This window comes from Strix aluco, chromosome 4 (genome assembly GCF_031877795.1).
Source record: "Strix aluco isolate bStrAlu1 chromosome 4, bStrAlu1.hap1, whole genome shotgun sequence".
Lineage (NCBI taxonomy): Eukaryota > Metazoa > Chordata > Aves > Strigiformes > Strigidae > Strix > Strix aluco.
In genome coordinates this window covers 6,813,952-6,837,147 of record NC_133934.1, presented here as the reverse complement: position 1 = coordinate 6,837,147, position 23,196 = coordinate 6,813,952, and the positions used below count along the sequence as shown (strand labels likewise).

Sequence of the window (23,196 nt, the reverse complement as noted above, 5' to 3'; positions counted from 1 at the left end):
GAAGCAAATTTATTGCAGGTAAATGGCTTACTAAGCTGGTCTGTTCTACCTCATGCTGCCTTCAGTGGAGCTGCCTGGCCCAGTGGAGGTGGGCTGCTAATGAGCAAGGGGAATTTGTTTGCTCCCGAGTCAATGTTTTAAAGGAAGCGTCTGCATGGAGGGTGTGTAGGGCTGGTGTGGGGACCCGACCCATGGGTGAGAAGCTGCAGGTTGATAGGAACACCATGCCTGGCACATGTGACAAGGCTCCAAGCAGCTGCCTGCAAGAGATAGTGTTTCGTGGGCCTCAGAGGCATTTGCCCTGTTGCTGCTCCTCCCCTCTCCGTGCTTCGGCTCGGTAGGACCGCAGAGAAAGCAGTCCACAGCGCTGAGCTTTCTCCCAGTGCTGGCACAGCCCACCACTTCATTCAGACCCTTTCAGGGGAGAAAAAATAATTCATCAAAGTGGAATACTAAAGGGAATAAAATCTGTGCCTTTTAGAGAAGAAAACATTCTCTGCTATGTGACCAGGTCAGATCTTCACCCAGCTTCACTGCTCCATCTGTGTGGCCTTGATGTTTTCCCTATCCCCTAATGACCGTATAGCTCCTGCTTTGAGAGCCCTGTCTTTTTCCAGGTCAGATAAATGGCAATTTGAAAACTAAGTGGTATGTTTCAGATGGGAAGGGCTGCTTTTCCTGACTCTGGAGAGGGGGATGTTTATGTGGAAAAAGGCTTTTTTAGAAGCACTGACATTATATTCTAGAGATGACAGATGGTCTAAAATCTGTATTGTGAGTTAGCCTACAGATTTATGGCAGGCTCGTGATACAAAAAGGAACAGAAAGAGATATGTACCTAACCAAACTCATTTCTAGGCTAAAAAAGGTATAAAATATGGATTGCGTATCAACAAAGAAGCTCTGCGTTATTTTCATACAAAATGACAAAGATCATGCTGCAAGTATTGTTCTGGAGTTATTTTAACTGATGCTATGTGAATCAACATTTAGGAAGTGTAAAAATGTACAGAAATCCCAATTTAGAACCTAATCCTACATTCTGTGTATCCAAAAAACTCAGTTCAGGTTATGGAAGTGTTTCCCTGTCAAACCGTAAGTGCTACCACTGTCTGAGGATGTGGTGAGAAACACAAGGGCTCCTATTTGTCTATTCCTCACTGAAAGACAGCTTTAGACTTCTAGTGTTGTACTCATGGGACAGAAAACAGGAATAAAAAATTAAATGGGACTATAACTCATCCAAATCAATTGCAACATAATCTCCTTACAGTAATGTTACTTCTGCTTCCCAGACAGAATATTACTAGAAGTGCTTAACTAAGCGCAAGGAATATTTTAGCTCCCCGACATAATTTAAAAATCAAAGCAAAAGACCTCTTTGGCTCAAACGTCCAGTCAAAGCCATGAAAAATATTGACTTCCCATGGGTTACCAGTGGTTCAATCCACTGAAACAAACTGAGCAGTCCCACAGTTGCTCTTGGTAGCACCAGGTCTCAGATATTTCCACAAGCTCTTGGAGGAGGATGTAAACCCCAGTCAGATCTCTGCACTAGCCAAGGAGAGCAGTTTGGTATAGGAACAGGTATAAGGCATGGTCATGGCCAGCTTGGTGTGAAACAGCCTGAGGAGAAAATCTTACTACTGTCTGGACATTTCTATAAATATGCTAGTAAATTAACAATAAACAGCATAACTCATTCCATCAGTAACTGACCTTAACTACTTACATCTCTGAGGACTCTAGAACATTAACCAGAAAAACTAGAAGACCAAACATTTGGAGGGACCAGCCACATTGAAAACATGTAAAAATTTTTCCCAGAAAGAGTGGTCAGACAGTGGAATAGGCTGCCCAGGGAGGGGGTGGGGTCACCATCCCTGGATGTGTTTAAGGGTCGTTTAGATGAGATGTTGGGGGATATGGTGTAGGGGAGAACTGTGTAGAGTAGGGCTGATGGTTGGACTCGATGATCCCAAGGGTCTTTTCCAACCTGAATGATTCTGTGATTCTATGTAGGACGCAACTCAGCTCTAAGCTCTGTGTGCCAGAGCTGGTATCTAACTCCTAGTTAAGTAAACAAACAAACAAAATGCACACCTACCTTTAAAACATTTCTTCTCATTTTGATAACACCTTTCAAATAAGGATTTCAAAGTGCAGTATAAATATCAGTGACTTGAGTATCAAATCTTCCAATGATTTGTGGTTAGTCCTTTCATTAGCGTTTTATGTCTATTTTAAATAAGGACAGTGAGACTCACTTGAAATTATACAGAAAGCTTATATCAGAGACACGAACAGTACCCAGTTTTCAACTCCAGTTTTAAAGCAAGAGTGTAGGAAAACTAAGGCAAGATGATTCTACAGGTAATTTCAGAATATTCAGACCATCTTAATGCTTTCGTTATCACGGGTATCAGAATGCCACATGCTATGTGTAACAGCTGCGACATTGCAGGGAGTTCACAGGCCACGCAAACCACATTTCTCTTTATGGCCCACAGACACTGACTGGTATTTCTTCTGGGTACTATAACAACATTTTAGGGAGGGGCTGGACACCTGCTTTTTACTAGGACCTGCATAAAGAAAGGAAATAAGACACTGTCATACAGCTTGAAAAAGACAGACTTCTAGTCTTTTCTCATACGCATTTGACAAGGATTTCTAGTGTGAATTTAATAGAGTTCTTTCCTCCACGGTATTTTCTCATTTCATTCATCCTTTTTAATCCCTCCATTTTATACGGCTAATAACAGCATCTTAATGAAATGCATGGTACAACTGAGATAAACAAGGAGGGAGAGATCTCCAGCTGGAGCTAAACTGATACAGACCAGCCTCCAGCCTGGCCTAAACATAAAGGTGGGGAAATCAGAAAGAAACATGCCTCTGTACTGAAGCCACGGATCACTAATGAATAATCAGTCAGAGCTTCTGGCTACACCTCTAAATTCAGCTTCAACCACCAGTAAAATTATTTTCTCCAATTAAAATAAATTAGAAGAAAAATGCCCATTTAGTGGTTAATCCTAAATCTCAGTGTTAGGATAAGGGATAAAAACCAGCAGGTAGGAGGGCCTAAATAATACCCTGATCCGGCACCTCTTAGGGCTCCCAGGACAGCATCAGCTCCATGGGGGTGACACCCACCACGACGAGTTAATAGGGGAGGCTTTCTAGAACACCTTACAGACTGGGGGTGGTTAGTACCTACAGGGGTATGAGACTCATTATGGGATGCATGGGCAGACAGTGAACTAGGGCTCACACATGAAATGAAAAGCACACCAACATGGCAGTACAGTGGCATCCTCCTTGGTCTTGTTTCACATCTTGCTTCTTCACAGTCCACAATGGTCAGCATGTAAAATACCTACTGAATGTCCTGAAGTTCTCCTGAAGAACATAGGGGACAGCCAACACTTTGGCTTCTGTGCTACCAGGGAGCTTCATCAGTCACTGGAGAGTAAGTTCTTCCAGAGTTGATTCTGGAGGAACCAGACTCACCCACCACGTAAGGAGCAGCACCGATTCCCTGCCAGACATAAATCATCAGCCTGCTTTCTCCTGTATCAACAAACAGCAGCTTAGATATTTAAAAAGCCCACCAACACTAAACCAACCCACTGTAAACACCTTTCTTCCCCACCCTCTCCCCTCTGAGAAGAGAAAGAGCAAAACCCATGTGACAGATATAATTTAGTGTGCTACTGGAATCTGCTCAAGTGAAAGAATGGCAAATATAAGAAATAGATATGTGTCCTTTAGACTAGGATCACAGAGTAATTTAGGTAGGAAGAGATCTCTACAAGTCTTTAATCCAAAACAGGACTAACCTCGAGTTTACATCAGGTTGTTCCAGGCCCCATCTGGTCAAATTTTCAGTATCTCCATCTCTGGACCCCTGTTCCAGTGTTTGCTTACCCTGCTTTGAAAAATTTTTTCTTTATATCTAAACAAAATTTCCTTTGCTGCAACTTGGGTCCTTTGCCTCTCACCTTTTCACTGTGTGCCTTCACAAAAAGCCTGGCTCTATCTTCTCTGTAACAGCCCACCATGTTTTTGAAGACAGCAATAGGATCTCCCCTTCACCATCTCTTGGTTCAGGCTGAACAAACTCGGCCTACTCACCTCTCCTGGTGCACCACATGCTCAAGTCCCCTTCCACTGGACTCACTGCACTTTGCCAGGGCCCTCCTTATACTAGGGAGACCCAAATGGGATACACTACTCCTGCCAGACACTCTCTCACACTTGCCAGAGGGAAACAATCACTCTCCTCAACCAGCTGTCTAGCCTTCTTACTAAACCAACCCTGTATTGAGATCTGGAAGAGAACAGCACTACACCCTTCCCTTCATCAGAGGTGCAGAAGAGCCAGGGACCCACCCCCTGAACGATGAGGAGACTTTTCCTTGCTGCTTGGAGAATCTTCTTGCTCAGCCACACCACACCCTTCCCTTTGTAAGTGCTGCTGTCCCCAAGGAGCTAAGCTGGGGTCATGGCATGATAAAAATAGATGTCACGCTACAGCAGGACTCTGAAAAATGTTCTTTTTAGCCTTCTCCAAATGAGCTGTTGCAGTACTACAAACCTCACTTATCTACCTGTAAAACAAAACTTGACTGCCAAGGAAAGTATGTGAAGAATAGTACCTATACTGTCTTAACTCTGGGACTTAACACGGACCAGGTTGCCGTTAGCAAAGAGCTTTAAAAAAAGGGGGCTAGGGAGATGAAATTAATATTTACAAACACTTATTGCTTTGATTTTCTTGCTCAGCCATTTTTGGTGAGCTAGAAGAACAGCTAAATTTCCCTTATCTCTACAGCCACATATTCACAGTGTAAGGCTTTGTGTCATTAACTGTGCAGTGTCGCTGCAAAATATAATGGTTTTATGGTAATGCTGTTGCATGATTGATTCTTACATAAAACCACTAGTAGGGAGGTCATTATCAGCTTTGTATGCCAAACACCACAGCCCATGGTACGTATGTGGAGATAAAAAGACACATCTTTTCTTTTGCTAGAGCTGGGAACCTCATGCAGAAAGTAAATTACCCATACACATGGCTAACAGTCATGCTATGATCATTTTTAAAAGGATCAGAGGCTGCAACGTCCAGCAAAGCCTTGATTGAGCTGAAACTTATTTAAAGGGCTTCCTTAAATGACAATCTCTGCCACAGTCCCTAAGTTCATCCTTTAGAAGTTGGAGAATTGTATTTTCAAGTTAAATGAAGAAGATTAAATGAAACTGATTCTAAGCAGAGTTATATTCAGCACTTTCAAAGGGTTCACCTATGTTAGTAACAGGACAAATACACACGCCAGGATTCAGGAAGCTTTAATTTCTCTGACCTATTAATTCTAAGAGGCTTTTCAGGGCTATAACTGAGTACGTAGCAGGACCCTAGGCACAGAAATATCAGCGCCTCTGTAAGTCTCACCATCCTCAATTAGTTCTCTCCAAGCTTTTGGGAAATAGTTAAGTTCTTGTATCCCCATTTTACAGACTGGTTTCTCAAAGGCCCAGATGAGTATTCCCCTGGTTGGACATTCATCATGCAGTGCTGACATGCAAAAGCTGTATCTGTTGTGCCTTTAACTTGCTGGGGTTGGGCAGGACACTGTCACTGTTTCTGGCTTGGAGCATACCAGCATACAGCGTGGGTGTACTAATACACTCTCAGGAGGAGATGCAGTTGCATAGCCTCTAAAATTCATGCCATTCCCTCAGTAATGCTTGCATGTTGCCCAGTACCACAGCCCAAGTTAAAAATTTCTGACTTGCAATTCACTTTGCAGGTGCATGTGACAGATATAACTCATGCAGCTTGCACAGGATTCTAAAATTTCTTTGTTCTTTGCTCAAGAAAGAGTATGTATGTACAGATTTACACATCAGGACAGAAATTTTGAAATTTAGACACATTTCCTCAGCACTCCGGGATGTTTCTTAAAATGCAAGACTTTTCTTCTGAACTTTGGAATCTCTTTACATCTATTTAACTTTCCCACATCATGATTCATCCCACAACTAAATATTCTTCTGCTAGACAATTCATTCCCTGCTCCTCCCAAACCATCTTACCTCATTAAGTATCTCCATGTTTTGTATTTCTTGACCAACATCTGATTTCCCTGTTTAATTTCTGGTGTTTTCCTATCTTACCATAGCTTCTCCCTGAAGCTTAACAGGTTAAACACTTTCCTGTTACACCAAGGACTCTAGATTTCAGTCCCTGTAGTGTGTTTTGAGTGAATTTTGAGTCTTTAAATAAAGGTAAGACAGAGGAAGGGGTTTCTTTTAGCTTCCACTGATTTTCATAGCACTACTACTATTCATCTGCATTACACTTTTTAACAACCAGCTACTATCTAAAGTGCAGGAGAGACTAAATAGTGAGGACAGGTATCTATTGAAGTATCTCACGGTACAGCACTTCACACTGAGAGCTTCACAACATCAACTGGAAATGATAAATTTTGGACAGAGAGATTCCTAGGGTAAAAATCTTTGAAGAAGCTTGAGACAACAGGCAGTTTTCAGAGATGGCAAACATCTACAGGTTTCATTGACCATGCTGGAAATTAAATGGTTTTCACCATCAGCAGATTGGTCACAGCCCAGGTAGAGCCAGTGTGAGATCTGGAAACAAAAGTCTCAATTTCCAGGCTATACTTCTGTGCTAGCCTTTACCACTGTCATCATTACACTTAGATGATCTCACTCTGGGAGCGCAGCTTAGTACCATAATACTGCCAGTTGTCACATTTGTTGATTTAATTTCATCGGGTGATTTCTTTGAAGTGATTATAGGAACATCTCAGTTCAAAATAAATTCTCGGACAATGGTTTCTCAGAAAAGAGCACACAAACAATCTTGCAAGTTCAGAGTACAAATCAAAGAATCTATATGCACATACTATAGAAGTCAGGATTTTAAATCCAGTCTCACAATTTGTTGAAGAGGTGAAGGGGTTTGACTCAGGCTTTTTTAATCCCTCCAAACAGTATCACTACCCAGATACTCAATCTTTGTTCTGACAGAAGATGCCACATTCCCATTTGCATTCAATTTTGATCTCTCCCAGACTTCTCATATCTTTCTGAATTTCAGGCTTTGGCTGAGAGCATTAGAGAGCAAAAGGGATAAGCCATGCCACTCTCTTCTATTCTGCATTTCCCCAAACACAAATGTGTTGAGATCAAAGACTGTGACACAGGCATAGCTCCATTCTTACACCATGAGGAATATCTCTTTGTTTCGGGCTTGGATAAAAAGTCAGTGCATTTTAGGATGCAGAAGGGTAAAGGCTTTGCCTGTTCTCTTTCTTTTGGCTTAGTGACTTCACCTCTTTTCCCTTCTCACCTTCTCTTACACACATATACCTTGCAGCTGGCAGCTACTCAAAATATAAAATGAAATATAAACTGAGGCTTAGGAGGCAGATGGAGACTTCACAGAAATAACTTTAGAGGAAAGCAAAAGGAAAGACAGCCAGTGCTTCCAAGTCCATTACAGAGATTTCTAAGCAAGCAGCTGCTTGAGAAGGCAGCTTGTACTTTTTGTGGGAACGCCCACACTGCCTGCTATCTTATGTATGCTTTTCCATTACTTCTTATTCATTGTAATACTGCTGGTTTAAATGCCACAGTCCAGTGTTTGTTCTCCTTCCCAGGCGAGAAGATTCACACAGAAGGATGACAGTGTTGCAAGTGCCACTCTCTAGAAACAAAGCATTACTATTTTGAAATTAAATAGTTAATTGTTTCAAACACAACATGTAGCTGTATAAAACGTGCCTTAAGAACTGGATCTTCACAGACATCAACCATTTATGGCTGGACTGCCCGGAGTGAGGTTTCTTGGTTTCAAGAATATACCTAAAATACAATAGTGTTTGAATAGGGATCTGATTTGTTACAGCCAAGCATCTGCAAACCTCAGCAGAATAATAATTGAAAAAGAATCCTGAGCTATTCCAGTGCCTGTGTATCACATCAGAGTGCAAAAACCTCAGGACACACTATAGGGAAGAGAGGAAAAATATCTAATCTATAAGTAAATCCTAGAGAGAGGGGAGGGGGAGGGGAAGAGATTTTACAGAATGAGTTAAATGAGATTAACCATGAATCATACACAAACTACAAGGAAAGCAGACCGTGCAAAATCTGGCATAGTATTTATGTACTTAAAATGCATGTCCTGCCTCATAGACAGCAGACAAGATCCTTCACTCTGGCTGTATGTAGTCTCTTAACCAGTTCTGCTCCTTCTGCAGTGACCTAGGAATAATCTGTAGAAATATGCATAGGGTCTGTATCATCAGTCATGTATGTCACATCCCCTTGGGCCCAAGAAATGGCTGTCAGTGAGCCCTTGGGATTGGCAGTTCTGGAAAGCCTGCACTAAAAGGGATTTGAGATAGCTAGGATCCGGGATGCAAGCTAAGAGCTAATTTCAGCGTGCTAGCTAACCACAGCCTGCTGCCATGTGCAGCACCCTCTGTAACAGATCTTCACATAAGGATACAGGGATGAAGCATGAGAGATGTCAGAGTTTCTCCCTGACATGAATAAAGTAGCTTTCAAAATATACATGCTTAGGTGGTCTGCAATAAATCATTAGAATTCTTTCGACCGAATCTAAAGAGAAGGTGGTCATGCTCTTTGTCCGCACCTTTCAGTGGCTATTCATGCCTACTAGAGAGAAGCTCACTAGTGAAGCTCACCAGAGCACTCCAGATCTACAGTCAGAGATGTCTTGATTACAGGCTTTGGGATGGCCCATTTGATCAGCTTCAGTTGCTGAAGTGCAGGTAAAGCCATAATCCAACCTAGTGATGAAATTCCCAACACTAAAATGAAAGAAAGTATAAAGTAACTGTCCTGACAGAATCATGTCCTTGGGAGCCCTCTATCCTCAATCTGTCACCACTCAAAGGGCAGTTTAACTTGAGACTGATAAGGACATAAATCCTCTGTTGTCTTGAACTAGCCGGTTTCTGTCCTATAATATTCCATTTTCTAGGATCCAGCTGGCACCCTCTACAAGGCCCTCACCATTCTGAGCTACAGACACAACCTTGGGATTCCAACCTGGGTAGATTTACACCACTCACTGACTTCAGGAGAGCTGAACCACAACTTGAAGCCCTGATATTGCCTTAGGATGAGAAAATGATTGAGGTTTCCACTGAATCAGCATTTTCCAGCTATTTATTCCCTCTGTCTGCAGAACATCCACCCTTGATCCTCCAGGTTTACCACAAGCCAGGACTGGGAATTTTTGTGGCAGTTCTTGTTAAAATTTGGCAATGCACCACTTAGCCTACTTTCACTGACAAAACAGAGAAGCTGCAGTTATTCCAGATATGAACTAAATTTTTCTTCCCCTCATATACTGTGGGTTTTTTTGTTAGATAGTTACACCAAGAACCTTTCTATTAAATTCCATCTTTTCTGTTTGGATGATCACTTTTCATTTCACAAGGATTCTGTAACTCTGATCAAGTGCCTGTAAGGCTTTTTTGAGCATATAAAATGAGACCCTTATTTGATTGCTAGATTAGAGAAAGAGAGTTGATGCAATTCCTGTTGGATCTAAGAATCTCCAAATCTTCTAAGTGAATATGTGGTTACTCATTCATCTCTAAGTGTTCAGGTGCTAGACTGTCATTACAAATTCCTGTCTAACAGTTGGCCATAACAGAACACATCATATACAAGGACCTCAAAACACTATCAAAATACTGATGAAAACAAGCTTTATCTAATGCTGTGAGATGGGAGACTACTAGCACAGACACAGGTATAGGCAGTAAAACACAGATTCTAGTAGGTCCGTTCAAAATTACCACAGAAGTCTGTGTTACAGATACACGACAGTTCTAGCTATACACATCTACAGATATGGGTATATCTATGAGAGCGAGATGATATCCTGAGAAAGGATCATTAGATCACAGTTTCTCCCTAAATCATTAGTCAGCAGGGGATTTGTTTGACTGATTCTGACAGCTACAAGAAGAGAATATAACATGAGAAAATTCCAACATTTATGCAGGAAACTATTCTTATTTCACTGTCTATGTTTTTAAGGTATCTATTTTAAATAACAGCTTCCTCTCTGCATTTGCTCCTACAAGAAAGACCCTTTCTGTATATAGGACAGCAGAGTGTGTTGCCATGGAAATTATTATGATCTACTTAAATTCAACAAATCCAGCCTTATAGGGTATATTCCCCCGAGTACCTCAATTTAATTATTAATGTTCTTTCTAAATAGCAACATCTTTCTGTTTTGACCGAAATCCTTATAAGCAGAGTGAAAACAATAAACCTGGAAAGTGGAATCCTTTGTTCAGCTGCAGAATAGTGCAATTAATCCAGGGAAGATGCAAACAGCCTCCAAGCTGCCCTGCCAATGTGCTTCAACTCAGACCTGGATGGATCCTCTAGAAGGGAAAAAGTCTCATTCAGTGCCTGTGTCCATTATGTCCCTGGCCTCTTTGCTGTGATTTCCAGCAAAAAATACCAGCTAGAAGAATGGGGGGTTTTTTGCAGAGGTATACATTCAGTGCACAAATACAGGCTGGGCAGAGAATGGATTGAGAAGAGCCCTGTGGAGAAGGACTTGGGGGTGTTGGTTGACAAGAAGCTCAATATGACCCAGTAATGTGCACTTGCAGCCCAGAAAGCCAGCCATACCCGGGCTGCATCAAGAGAAGTGTGACCAGCAGGTCAAGGGAAGGGGTTCTCCCCCTCTGCTCTGCTCTCATGAGACCCCACCACCCGCAGTGCTGTGTCCAGTTCTGGGGGCACCAACATCAGAAGGACACGGACCTGCTCAAGCAGGTCCAGAGGAGGCCACAAATATGATCAGGCGCCTGGAGCACCTCCCTTATGAGGACAGGCTGAGAGAGTTGGGGGTGTTCAGCCTGGAGAAGAGAAGGCTCCAGGGAGACCTTATAGCAGCCTGCCAGTACCTAAAGGGGACCTAAAAGGAAGGTGGGGAGGGACTTTTTACAAGGGCATGTAGGGATAGGACAAGGGATAATGACTTTAAACTGAAAGAGGGGAGATTTAGATTAGATGGAAGGAAGTTTTTCACTCTGACAGTGGTGAAACACTGTCACAGGTTGCCCAGAGAAGCTGTGGCTGCCCCCTCCCTGGCAGTGTTCAAGGCCAGGGTGGACGGGGCTTTGAGCAACCTGGTCTAGTGGAAGGTGTCCCTGCCCGTGGCAGGGAGGTTGAACTAGATGGTCTTTAAGGTCCCTTCCAACCCAAACCATGCCATGATTCTGTGAATCTAAACACTGACCATCAATTGGTTTCCATATAGCCACCAGTCCTGCACTCATTCTCCAGATGTGCAAGCTCAGTGAAACCATTCAATCTTTTCCCAGAAAATAGATCACTAAAGCCTTTTAGCCTCAGGGCAACTCCAGCACCCATCTTTCTCCTTCAAAGGTCACCATGAATTCTGCAGGTAGATTTTAGGTGTTATTCAGGCTAATCTAACATGGGATAGTTTCTTGTGGGTCACACGATATGAGCAGTTCATAGATGTAAGTTCAGAAATGCACAGACACATGTCCTTCCAAATCCCCAGCATGACAGGACAAGCAGAACCCTTCCACAAGCAAGGTGAGGCTCAAGAGTCTTGAATTGCTCATCCACGAAAGGGCCCAAGGCTGAGCATGGCCCAGAGCAGTCCTGGAGGAACTGCCTGAGGCAGAACAGAAACCTTATCACTACGGCTGTTTAATGTGACCTGCAGCGTGGGTAAGCTGCTCTCCCCACATACTCACATCAAGTGTTAGGACATTTGTGCCGAAGATATCAAGACAAAGGTAGCCATGAAATGCTGTGATGACAGGAGAAGGTCATCTTCCTGTGATTGCTCTGCTCTTGATCTTGACCAGGTGCTTCCCATCTATCCTCCCTAGAAGGGTATTCCCCACGAAATGCCATCTAAGGTTCCTGGTTTCACTCCTCCATGAGTGCTCCTCAGGGACTGAGAGTCAGGAAAGCTCTTCCACAAAAATATCCCAGAGCACCCCTGAACTTTTGATCACTGGCTTGGAAATCAGCTCAAAATTCATATTTACATTGCCCCTCCAATTCTACTTCAGAGAGTGTGCCTCATGTCCATATCAGGGTCTATCACACGTAAAGCAGAACTGATAGTTTAGATGGACAGAAGTTATCACTAAGCCTATTTTACAGGTACCAAATTAAGAAAGAATAAACAACTTCCCCTTTTCCCACAAGAAGTTTGCAGCACCACTGAATCCAGGCTCTTGGTATTCTCATACAAAATCTGAAGCACAAGTTCTTCCCTCCTCCCTCGTATGAGGCTGGTTATTGGTCGTAAGCCTCCCTCCAAAACATGAGGCAAGAAATGTGTCAGGTTTTTGCTTTCCTCTAAAAACACTTATTTAGAGGCTGCAAACAAGAAATTGAATACATGAGCTCAACTGAGCTGAAAGGAAGCAACAGTATGAACTCAACAGAATAAAAGTGCTTCTTGAGCAGGAGCTGCAACTGTTTGTTGACACTGTCAGCACTGAATTGCTTGGTAGACTCAAAGGCAGGCTACACACGTTGCCCTGGCATCCCTGGGACTTGTCCAAAAAAGGCACAAAATTCCAGACATGAGGGGCATTCTTTCTAGCTCCTCACAAATAGGTTCTTCAGTACTGATTTTGTTGTCCTGTAAAATTTGCCATTTTGGAAAGCAAAAGATTAGTGTTGGCTCCATGAGCCAGAAGGGGAAAAGACAGACTGCAGCTTTATTGACCAGTTGATTGATTGCTTATTTGGAATTGGTTGGTTAGGTTTTGATTAGCAATTAGTGCATTAGCAGTAAGGGACACAGCAAGCAAGTAGGCAGCATTTGAAGAAACAAACCTTTACTAAGCGTGACACCAGGCCAGCGTTCCCAGCTGTCCCCCTGTCATTCCCAAGAGTCAATCTCCAACTTGACACCTAATCCTCTGCCTCCATATAAATGTGTATCCCTTCTGAAACATAATCCTTGCTCTTCATTTCTACTTACTGTACAACCAACATCTCTCCTTCTTTGGTACCATCCTTGCCCTTCTTCTGGCTATGTGGCGGCTTTGAACAGCCTGCAGGTCGCTGCTTTACCACCCATATCAAATTAAAATCCCTTGTCCTCCCCCTCTAGATCCTGCAAAATGTGTCTACAACAAATAAAAAGCAGGGTGCTCTACTAAGGAGATATATCTGCTCTGAGGTTTGTATCAAAAGATGGAGCAGTTCTGTGTATGAAGCTTGGGAAAGTATCACCCATGTTTCTAGTCCTGGCGTGAGGCTCCAGGTCTGGGGTGCTTTCCTGGGTCCTGCCTGCAGGATGAGCAGGTATGTCTTATCTCAGTCCTTCTCTTCAGAAGCACACAGGTCATGGAAAGACAAAATACACTTTTCATTTTGTCGCTTCTTCTAGTTCAATCTCACCACTCTGCTCACCATCTGTTTCGCCTATATTTCATCTATTTAAATTAAGAGCTCCTCAGAGCATGAATCTTGTCTTACTACATGCATGTGAAATGCCAAAACAGAACACGAACACTGTATCAGTAATAGTGTCACAAAGAAATTACCAGGGAGCACAGGATTGGTCTCATAAACTATTCCCCTAGAAAGCAGAGTTGTGTTCATTCTTATTTTTATATTAATACAGAACTTAGGAGAACCAACTAGAGACTGAACCCCATTGTCTAGGGTGCTTTTGGGCTTCCTGCCCCAAAGAGTTTACAATCTAAATAGCATACGAGTGATAACAAAAGTATGTGACACTTTCCTCTGCAAAAAGTAGCATGGGATTCACTTCAACACAGGTGATTTAAATGAGATTTTGCCATATAAGTGTTTTGCTTGGAAAGAGCCCCATTACATGGATGCATCCTTCCATTGAGCCATTTCATCTCACAAGACCTACTTGAAATCTGCTGAGTGGTTCTGATCACATCAAGTGGACATGTCAACAAAAGGAAACCTAAACTCAGATCCTAGCTGCCTAATGAGGACACAGAAGAAATTTTGATACGTAAAGGTTCTGCGGCAATACAAACTGGCCAATACTTCTGCAGCACTCGAGTCTTCACATACCTTTATTAGCCTGAAAGTTTCCAAGATACCACCTCAGTCTGCTGAAAGCATGGAAGCAGAGAGGCAAATGCACTGCCTAGTACCTAGAAGCACATTCTCAAGAAGTAGGAGGCATGATTATATGCCCTCCTTTGTCTTCTTTGTACCAAGCATTTCCTCTTGACCAAACAGCTCTCTATGCAACACATTACCTTTAATGGAAGCTCCTTAGAGATGTCTATCTCCCTCTATTATCCGCAGTAAGAGCATGGAAGAGTGTTTCTCAGCCTTTCTCAATCTCTGAATCACTGACTTTGAAAGAAACATACAGCTCATTTTATATCCCACTGTTGCTTAAGGATAGATGACAAGTAATAAGTCACATGGAATTGATAAAAATGTTGCAGTGCTAATATTTTACAAAACTGCAATTCACAGAATCGCACAGAATCACCAAGGTTGGAAAAGACCTTGAAGATCATCTAGTTCAACCATTAACCTAACATTGACGGTTCTCAACTCCACCAGATCCCTCAGCACTGTGTCAACCCGACTCTTAAACCCCTCCAGGGATGGGGACTCCACCACTTCCCTGGGCAGCCCATTCCAACGCTCAACAACCCCTTCTGGAAAGAAATACTTCCTAATATCCAGTCTAATTCAGTAGATATAATTACAAAACTTGCAACTAAAAAATTTAGTAAAAAATAGTATCACCTGATTAAACCAGTTAGTATGTAACTGACAACTGCCTGTATGAGGGTTTCTGTTTTAGCGCTGAAATGTTTTCATGGACTGTCTGATGTTTTGTGGACTACCAGCTGCCTGTGGACCGCAGGCTGAGTGCCTTGGATCTAAATCTCCCTGTTGGGACTAAGTAACCAATTTTAGGTAGTGTAACATCTGACTTAGTAGCCTGAATTAGGCAGTCTGGTTGTTGCATGCTGCTGCCTATGACACTGATGACAGCACTGAGGATCTGAGAGGGAATGGGTCATTATTCAGAACATTTGGTTTCTTGACTGCTTCAGGAAGCATCTATTTGTAGTTTTGTTCTATCTCTCACACCCGTCACAAATCCATAAAACGAGCCACAAACACAATGCCCAATTTCCTTGATCAGATTCCCTTTTGTTAATTTATTGATCAAGGAGCCTGGAGGAAATATATTACCTGTTACCACAGGTTTTCTGTGCAATATTGGACACCTCACTTGATCTCCCTGTGCCTCAGTGCCCTTACCAATACAATGGCAGTAAAAATCATTCTGATGACACAATACTTACTAAATTAATGCTTCGAAGTGCTTTAATACAATGAAATGGAAAGGGTCCCACAAAGGTCAAATACTGTAAGAGCCAAGCCCCTTAGCTCTATTCCACAACTTCTAACTTTGGTAAAACGTTGTTCCTCACCAAACCAGGACTAGTAACCTCTGTGATGTGCATACAAGAAAACCTTCCCCATTGGGGCTAAGAGCATTTCCAGCACATCTGTGCTCGTGCAGGAAAATCTGGGACACAGTTGACAAAGCAGCAGGCAGCGTTATCCCCTGCAGTGTGATCAGCATGGTCACATTTCATATGAAGGGCAAAGCAAATGTCGCACCTGCGCCGGATGCTCCTCTGTCAGTTACTGTCACCAACAGGTTCTGCCCCCTCGGCAGAGCCGTAAAGGCTGCAGCAGAGATGCACGTGGTGGATGCTGGGCTGAGCTGAAAGCCACAGAGACCACCTGCTCTTCATGCGAAGAACAGCAGCAGTGCAAGACTGCGAGATCTATTTCAGAGGGAATACACCCCCTTGTTGTATAGGTAACATTTCTCAGCAAATTCTGCATGTATGGCAGGTGGTCTGACCTTCCCACTTCCCAGCTTCAGAGCACATACAAGAGTCTACTGCAAACTCATCCCACAGCCTCAGCAGAGAGCTCAAGCCACACTAGGTCCATTGCTGTATTTTCACATAATTTCGCATCACTGGTGTTGAGGCCCATACAGAGCAATAAATACCAGAATCCTTCATGTCAACTGCCAGCACCAAGTAAATAATGTAGACTGTGAAGAAGGACCTTCACATATGTGGTATACATCAAGTTAGAGGCTAATGCTGACAGATCAATAACCAAAAGCACAGGGCTGTGCTATGCCTTCATGAGAACAGCTCTCACACACTTGAGCAGATCCTGTCTCTGCCTGCCTCGGGTAGAGAGGATACAAGTTATCCTTTTCTAATATAATCTCTATTATATTGCTTCTTTCTTTTTTTCATTCATAAACCTCTTCAGACTTCCATACACATGAAAAACAGGAGGAGGAAGGATCTGCTAAGTTTCTCTAAAATGAAAATTCATTACTGATGTAAGCAGTGTCTCTTGATTAAATCCATGTCTGACTCAGTAGCACTATGGATTTATATCAGCTGAGGATGGGGGTGGCCGATCTCACCTACCCTTGCTAAAATGGCATCACAGTAACCAAGAAAGAGAAAGCAGAGAAATTGTGACAAGGAAGGAGATTTCACTCATCAGTTTAAAGAATTCTTTGGTTCCTTTTTGGTTTTGTTTAGACCTACTTACTTTCAGTGACAGACGGAAGAAAGGATGCTTCTGATAAATCCCCAAATCCCTGTTACCTCCACAGAGGGCCAGGAATTCCCAGTGAACATACCTGAGGCTGCCACCCTACTTCACATCAAACCATAAAGATTAGACAGGCCATTACTGATATTTTGATTTAAAAGGAAGTAAATACAGGGAAAAAAAAGCATAATTAAGGCTGTGGTTTTTTACCAAGAAGAAATATTTAATAAATTTCATAATAATTAGTAATGCACTTCTAAAGTCCTCACAGCAGGAATTCAAATGCCTAAGACACACAGTATCATCTCAACTATTGATGACCTGTCTGACCCAGCTTCATTTCTACTGACATCTCCTTCCTCTGCCACAAGTTCCAGATTGAAAGGCTTTCAACAGGCGGTGTGATGTGCCTGACTTTCAGAATTGAAGCCAAAACCTGTGGTTCTGTTCTGCATGATCCCAAGCACAAAAAGCAAGTTCCAATGTTGCTGGGAAAAGAATAGGATTTCCATGCAAATACAATAGGCTGCATTCATATATACCACTTCTAACTTCAAAATGCTTTTAGACAACAACCACAAGGTGTAGCAGGCCAGTAACCACCTAGAATTGCCAGTGCTGTGCACTGTAGCCGAACTGGACTTCAATAACGAAGACAGATCCCAAGTCTTTCTGCTAGAGTGGCCTCTACCACTTGAAGCAAAAAAGAATCTCCTTCGAAACGAAGAGCAATAAACTGTAGATGGTAGGACACGCCACTGATCCCTTCTGCTCTGTCTCAGGGAAGATAAATTCAGCACAGTTCATTACACTTCACCGATGAGGAAACAAATACAGGTGTTCCACAATATCCTTTCAGATGTACTCATGGATGAATGAATAAAAAAGGGGTCGTAATTAACCCACGAATACTATCCCATTCCAGTTATTGTGAGAGACAAAGCAACAAATAAATCCAAGATGCAACAATTGCAATTACAGTGATCCCAGACACCCCTTGGTGGAAAAGTCACCTGTAATCTACTACCATGAGAAAAAGAACATCCTGATTTTGTTCTTGTTGAGGTAAGTGAAACCTGGACTTCAGCTGGATAAGAATTGAGCTCTTAAAAGATATCCAGGGACAGGATTATCTTTGTATCGCATTTGTGTGGTACTGAGTACAGATCCTGACAATAATAAAATCTTTGGCTTTAACACACAGCTGTGGCAGTAGGAGATGCTGCACTGAGGTTTCTATCATTTCTCTCCTAGAGGTTACCAGCACATAACGCTGTAGGTAGAACAGAACAAGCCAGCACTCTAGACCAGTGTTAACACAAAGTCCAAACACTAAAGTCAAAATTACGTAGGAGATGGTTTGCAGTAAACTGCCTGACTTCATATTCAAGTGGGTGAGAAGTGCTCACACTCTTCCTCAGCAATATTTTGGAAACAGAAATTGCCAGGATAGAGACAGTGACAACCAAATCAGGGATAATGGAAGCAACAAAGCACCCAAGAGCCAAAGCAAAGGTTTGCTTTTTGTTTTAAAGCCCTTTCTGTTAGCTGAGTCATATCAGACATAATACCCATGGAGATCAGCAGAAGCCGTAGAGCACAAAACAATATTCACTAATCACTAAACCACACCACAACACTTTCCTCATAATCCTTATCAGATAGTAAGATTTGATGAAAAAACAACGAAATAGGCACGAGCAGGGGAAAAAAAAAGCCCAACCAGGTGGCCAGTCTACTTAGAGCACAGCTATCTGTACTGACAGATTGACTAGTGATTCATAATGAGATGGGGAAACCAGATTAGATAAATTAAATCTTTGTCATGATCCTAATCTGAAGACCACTGCACACTGAGGAGTCAGTGATCCACCTATCAGCTAACCTGAGTGGGTGCAGGCCTGTGCTCGGCCTTCTGGCCCCCACTGCACTGCATGTACCCCTCGGATACAGGATCAGCTCAGCTGGTTAATTGTAATGAAGGAGTCCGTAGGAAGCTCACAGTGGTCACCGGCAATTAAACCACCTGCCTGTCCTTATTTGTCTTCATCTAAAAGCGCAGCAACAAGTTCTCTTGTGAACATCCTTTTTGTTTGACAGCAGAAATGATGAATAAATTGCCTTTTTTTTTAAGGGCTATAAGGGCTCAAAAGACCAAAATGTAAGGTAACCTTTCCACAGATGGATCTGCATGGTGTGCTGTGCCCAGACTGAAGGCCTGTTCCATGTTAGGCAGCTTGGGGTTTCCAGCATCTGAAGGGATGTAAGATTATTTATACTGTCCTCTTTTTCTTTATAATGTTAGCTCTAGTAAACGGTATTTTAAGCAATACTCTGCAGAGTCCGAGTTTCTTGCTGGGTTCATAACAAACCAGCACTTCCTGGTGCAAAACATTCTTTAAGGATGGATGTATACTAAATAGCAGCGCAAAGAAAGTGGTGATCAAGCTTGGCTTGCCCTAGGTTTCCTTGCAGAATTTTTTTAATTATTACTGTGATTACTAAATGATTAATATTTACACTGCATATTCAAATTGTTATTTGCTATTGAAATTCTAGCATAACAAATAATTGGTACCGCTCTCTACACAGCAGATTTCATACTGTGACATGCTACTCAGATAAATAAAGATGAAGAGAACAGGAAGGTTTGTATGTTCAGCTAATTACCTGATTGCAGATGTCAACTGCTCTATGCTCTGCCCCTATCAGATTCTCACCCAGCCCATGTGTCTTAGATGAAATCACCCATGTATATGTGCGTATGACAAGGCAAGTAAGTTAAACTACCATCTCTCTGTAGACATTCTTTGTTCTTGAGGATTAGCTGGGTTACATGATGACAGGTTTTTTCAAAGTGGAAATTAGCCCAGTAGAGAAGAAAGAAAAGCAACCTTGGACAACACATGCTACATCTCACATTGCTGTCAGAGATATCTGCACAGTTATACTGCTCCAATTAAATTATTTAAATATTTAACATGCTTTCCCAGGATGAAGTACAAACCCAATAATAGCTGAAGCCAGATCATATACCTCCAGGGGCAAAATTCAGCTCTAGAACCCCCAAAAATCTTCATATCTGACAGCCACACCATGGCTTAGTCATACAGAGATAGCTAAGATCAAGGTGAGTTTTTCCTTTTGATGTTTCATCCCATATGGCAAAAGAGAAGACCTCGAAAATGCCTTTCTGGAACTCTGCTGATGGTGCAACATCATGGCACTTTTCTTTCAGACAAAGAAAGTGACAGGCCCTTGCAGACCCTCTACAATAACTTAAGAGCACAACAGATGTTCTGAGTCTGCAGCTATATGTACCAGGCTGGGAAAACGGGCAAATGATTCATCTGATTCAGTGTACTAACCTTGACCAGCCACATTTTCAGATGGGAGACAGATCAGCCATCCCGCTGCCCCACCTTAAGCCTAAACTGCCTCCCCTGGAATTTTCCTAGTGGCATCAAAAATGCCCTTTTCTCACTGAATCTCTTCTCGGGTGGGGCAGGTGAACATATACCTCGAGGTTGCTCCATTTTCTCCCTGTTGCCTGGGAAGAATTGCCAGGGAATTTCTGCCTATATTCCCACCTACAGCACTTCCAGCCATGGAAAAGCTGTAGGACAAGTGCAAAGAGCCACACGCTTCTCCCCCCAGACTGACAGGTTAAAGGGAAATGGAGAACGTCTTTTGAGAGGGTGGGCAGCAAGTTACAAAGAGGAAAGAAATATCTGATATTTCTTTTACAAAAAAAGAGAGAAGAAAGCAGCGGTAGCGGCCGGGAGACCCCGCGGCCGCCTCTCCCACGCCCCCTCGCGAGTCCCAGCCAGCCGCACCGAGCCCCGCTAACAAAGCACCGCTGCCCTAATCCTCGTCCATTTTCCCACCCGCTGATGCTCGATTCCCCCCTCCTGACCCCCGGCCCGTTCCTCGCCGAGCAGCGGGCGATGCCAACCGCCCTCCTTCTCCGCTATCACCTTGCGCTCTACAGCACGGCAGCATTTCGCCCTCCACCCCCTAGTAATTTTCCCACGCTGGAAAATACCGTTTGACCCAGCTATTTTCTCCCTCACCCATCCAGCAGCCGAGCGCCCCATCCCTAACAACAACCTGCTAAATTTAGCCGAGTCGCCGCCACCGCGTTATTCACCGCCGGGGCGAGAGGGGCTGACAGCGGCCACGGGACGCGCAGAAACACGCGTGCGGGTGCCGACCGGCAGCTACTCACACCACTAGCCTGGAGATGATCCATGAGACCATGGCGCTGCGTGCCGCAGGGCTGCCTCTCCCGGCAGGGAGGGCTCGCCCCGGCTCCTCGCCCGCCGCCGGCCGCCGCCCGAGTGAGCGGGGCGGGCGGCTCGGCCATCCGGCCCCGCAGCCTCAGCGCAGCCTCACTGGCGGCGCCGCCGGCGGCAGCCAACGCGCAGCCGGGCCCGGCCGCCGAGATTGGGCAGGGCCCGCGGCCGCCCCCCGCCGCGCTGGGCGCTGCCGGAGGAGGAGGAGGAGGAGGGAGGAGCAGACCCTGCCGGCCGCCCCAGCGGGAGACCCCCCTCCCGCCCCGGGCGCTGTGGGGAGTTTTCGGGTGCGGCGCCGGCCGGGCTGGGGTCGGTCCCTTCCCCACGCTGCGGCGGCGGGCAGACACGCCTGTGCTTCTGGACCACCGCCGCAGCCCCGCGGGACGCGGAGCGAAGCTGGCGAGTGTTCCTAGAAAAGCGCGAAGCCGAGGCGTGGGGCGGGTGGGCTCCTTGGGTGTGTAGGAAGAGACGGATTCCCCTCCGCGCCCCGAGGTTTGCTGGTACAACCGGCGGCACGACCCATGTGGATCCCCGTCAGCGATGACAGCCAGCAATCTCTCCTCCACATCAGTTTTCATTAGGGGGTCTCATGGCTATCAAGTCCAATTTTCACGAGGAACATTCACCCCCATGCAAAACAACAGACTGTTGGCTTGACCTGCAGGTTGTTCTTCCCCAAGTTTCCTTTGGGTTCTTCTTGCCCTTCGCTACGTTGGCACATGCCAAACATGATTAGATTGCCAGAAATCACCTTCCACTGCTTTGGGTTTTTTTCTTCTATCAGAAGCACACGTGCCTACGGGAATTCATGGTGTGTTTTAGTCCTGCAGCAATCCTTAGGTGTCTCTCAAGCTTGCCACCATGAGACCAGCCCCAAGCTTCACTTGGAGGCTGCTCCATGGAGCAGTTGGCCTGGTTTCAGGCGTCAGGGCCAGGGCTCCAGCCGCCCTGGCTGCACTGCAGGATCCCTGCCTCCGTGCCACCACATTGTTCTTCTCTAGGACTGTGCATCTGCGGCGAATTTTCCCTGTTGTTCTGAGACAGCATAGCCGAAAGAGGCTGAAACTCCCTGAAGTACTGTGAGTAACCTGTGAGGAGCTCTTCTAGGGAGAGACTGAACATTTCAAAGCAGAGGTAGCTGAGCTAGGAGCTGATCACAGACCTCTCCAGTTCCAGGTGGCCACAGACATCCTCACACTCTTGCCCATTTCCACAGGGGGATGATCATCACACCATATCCAGCCCTTACCTAACACCTTTCTTCCGCTCAGCTCAAAGTCCTCCATAACAGGATCATCTTTTATTACGGAGGCTCTCTGGACTCGGTCCCCAGAAAACCAACAGCACCCGCAGTCTTCAGCTAAAGCTGCAGGTGTAGACATCCATGTAGTTAAAGTTCAGCACCTCTAAAAATTATCTTCTAGGGGGGACACCTACATCGCCTCACCGCTCTTCTCTCTGCAGTGGGTCTGTTCCTCCACCAGAGGGAACTTCCACCTCACGCTGTGACCTGTAACAAGCTGTAACCTCCTCGCCCACCTCTTGGGCTACAGCAGCATTTCCTCCGCAAACACCGGTATTTTCTGGTTACAGACAGGCTGTGAACCACTGCTGGAGGTGCGGGGCCACCACCAAACACTCCCGCCTCGGGGACTGCAAGGGCTACAGTAGCAGCATTTTGACTGTTAATACAAGCACCGCAGACAGGACTGGGTGGTCTGTTGCAATAAACAAGTATAAATTTGCTGTCTTCTCCAGACAAGATTGCTCTCTGGAAGAACTGCTTTCTCTCCAAAAGAAGCCAATAGGCCATCTAGCCCAAACTCTAAGGCAGTGAATCATCCTGTGGCTGTCTTGCTTGTGTGTCATAGCCAAATAAGTACTTGGAGATCTGTTATCCAAGATTTTTTACATATCGGGATTATTTAGTGTGAGATTTTAGACGGCATCTTGGCAGATACTCCGCAATATTATTACAGTTAATGGTGTGATATTATCAAGTATAAGGCACAGATCTCTCGGCACGAATATTTGTGTAATCACCACAATACACAGAACTTGCCCCTCAATACTTGTTGCGTATTTTAAGCGTAGAAAAATGGACCAACAGAAGAGACCAGATCATAAAGAGAGATAACACAGAGGACAACACCCAAAGCTGCAACAAAACAATTTAGTGCCCAAA

At 44.2% G+C, this 23,196-nt stretch overlaps 1 protein-coding gene across 16 annotated transcripts in view; it reads right to left on the bottom strand.

The window, feature by feature from the left end:
• REEP1 (receptor accessory protein 1) overlaps positions 1-21,143 on the bottom strand; it is a 71,804-nt gene extending 50,661 nt beyond the window's left edge. For 14 of the 16 annotated variants that reach the window (XM_074821851.1, XM_074821853.1, XM_074821866.1 and 11 more), the window contains exon 1: positions 20,945-21,143. In XM_074821851.1, coding sequence (XP_074677952.1) covers positions 20,945-20,976 — 32 coding nt within the window. In that variant the 5' untranslated portion in view covers positions 20,977-21,143. Of the gene's footprint in view, positions 1-10,360; positions 10,476-20,826 lie in introns of all 16 variants that reach the window. The other 2 variants (XM_074821858.1, XM_074821859.1) reach the window with 2 other exon arrangements.
• Positions 21,144-23,196: the final 2,053 nt, after the last annotated feature.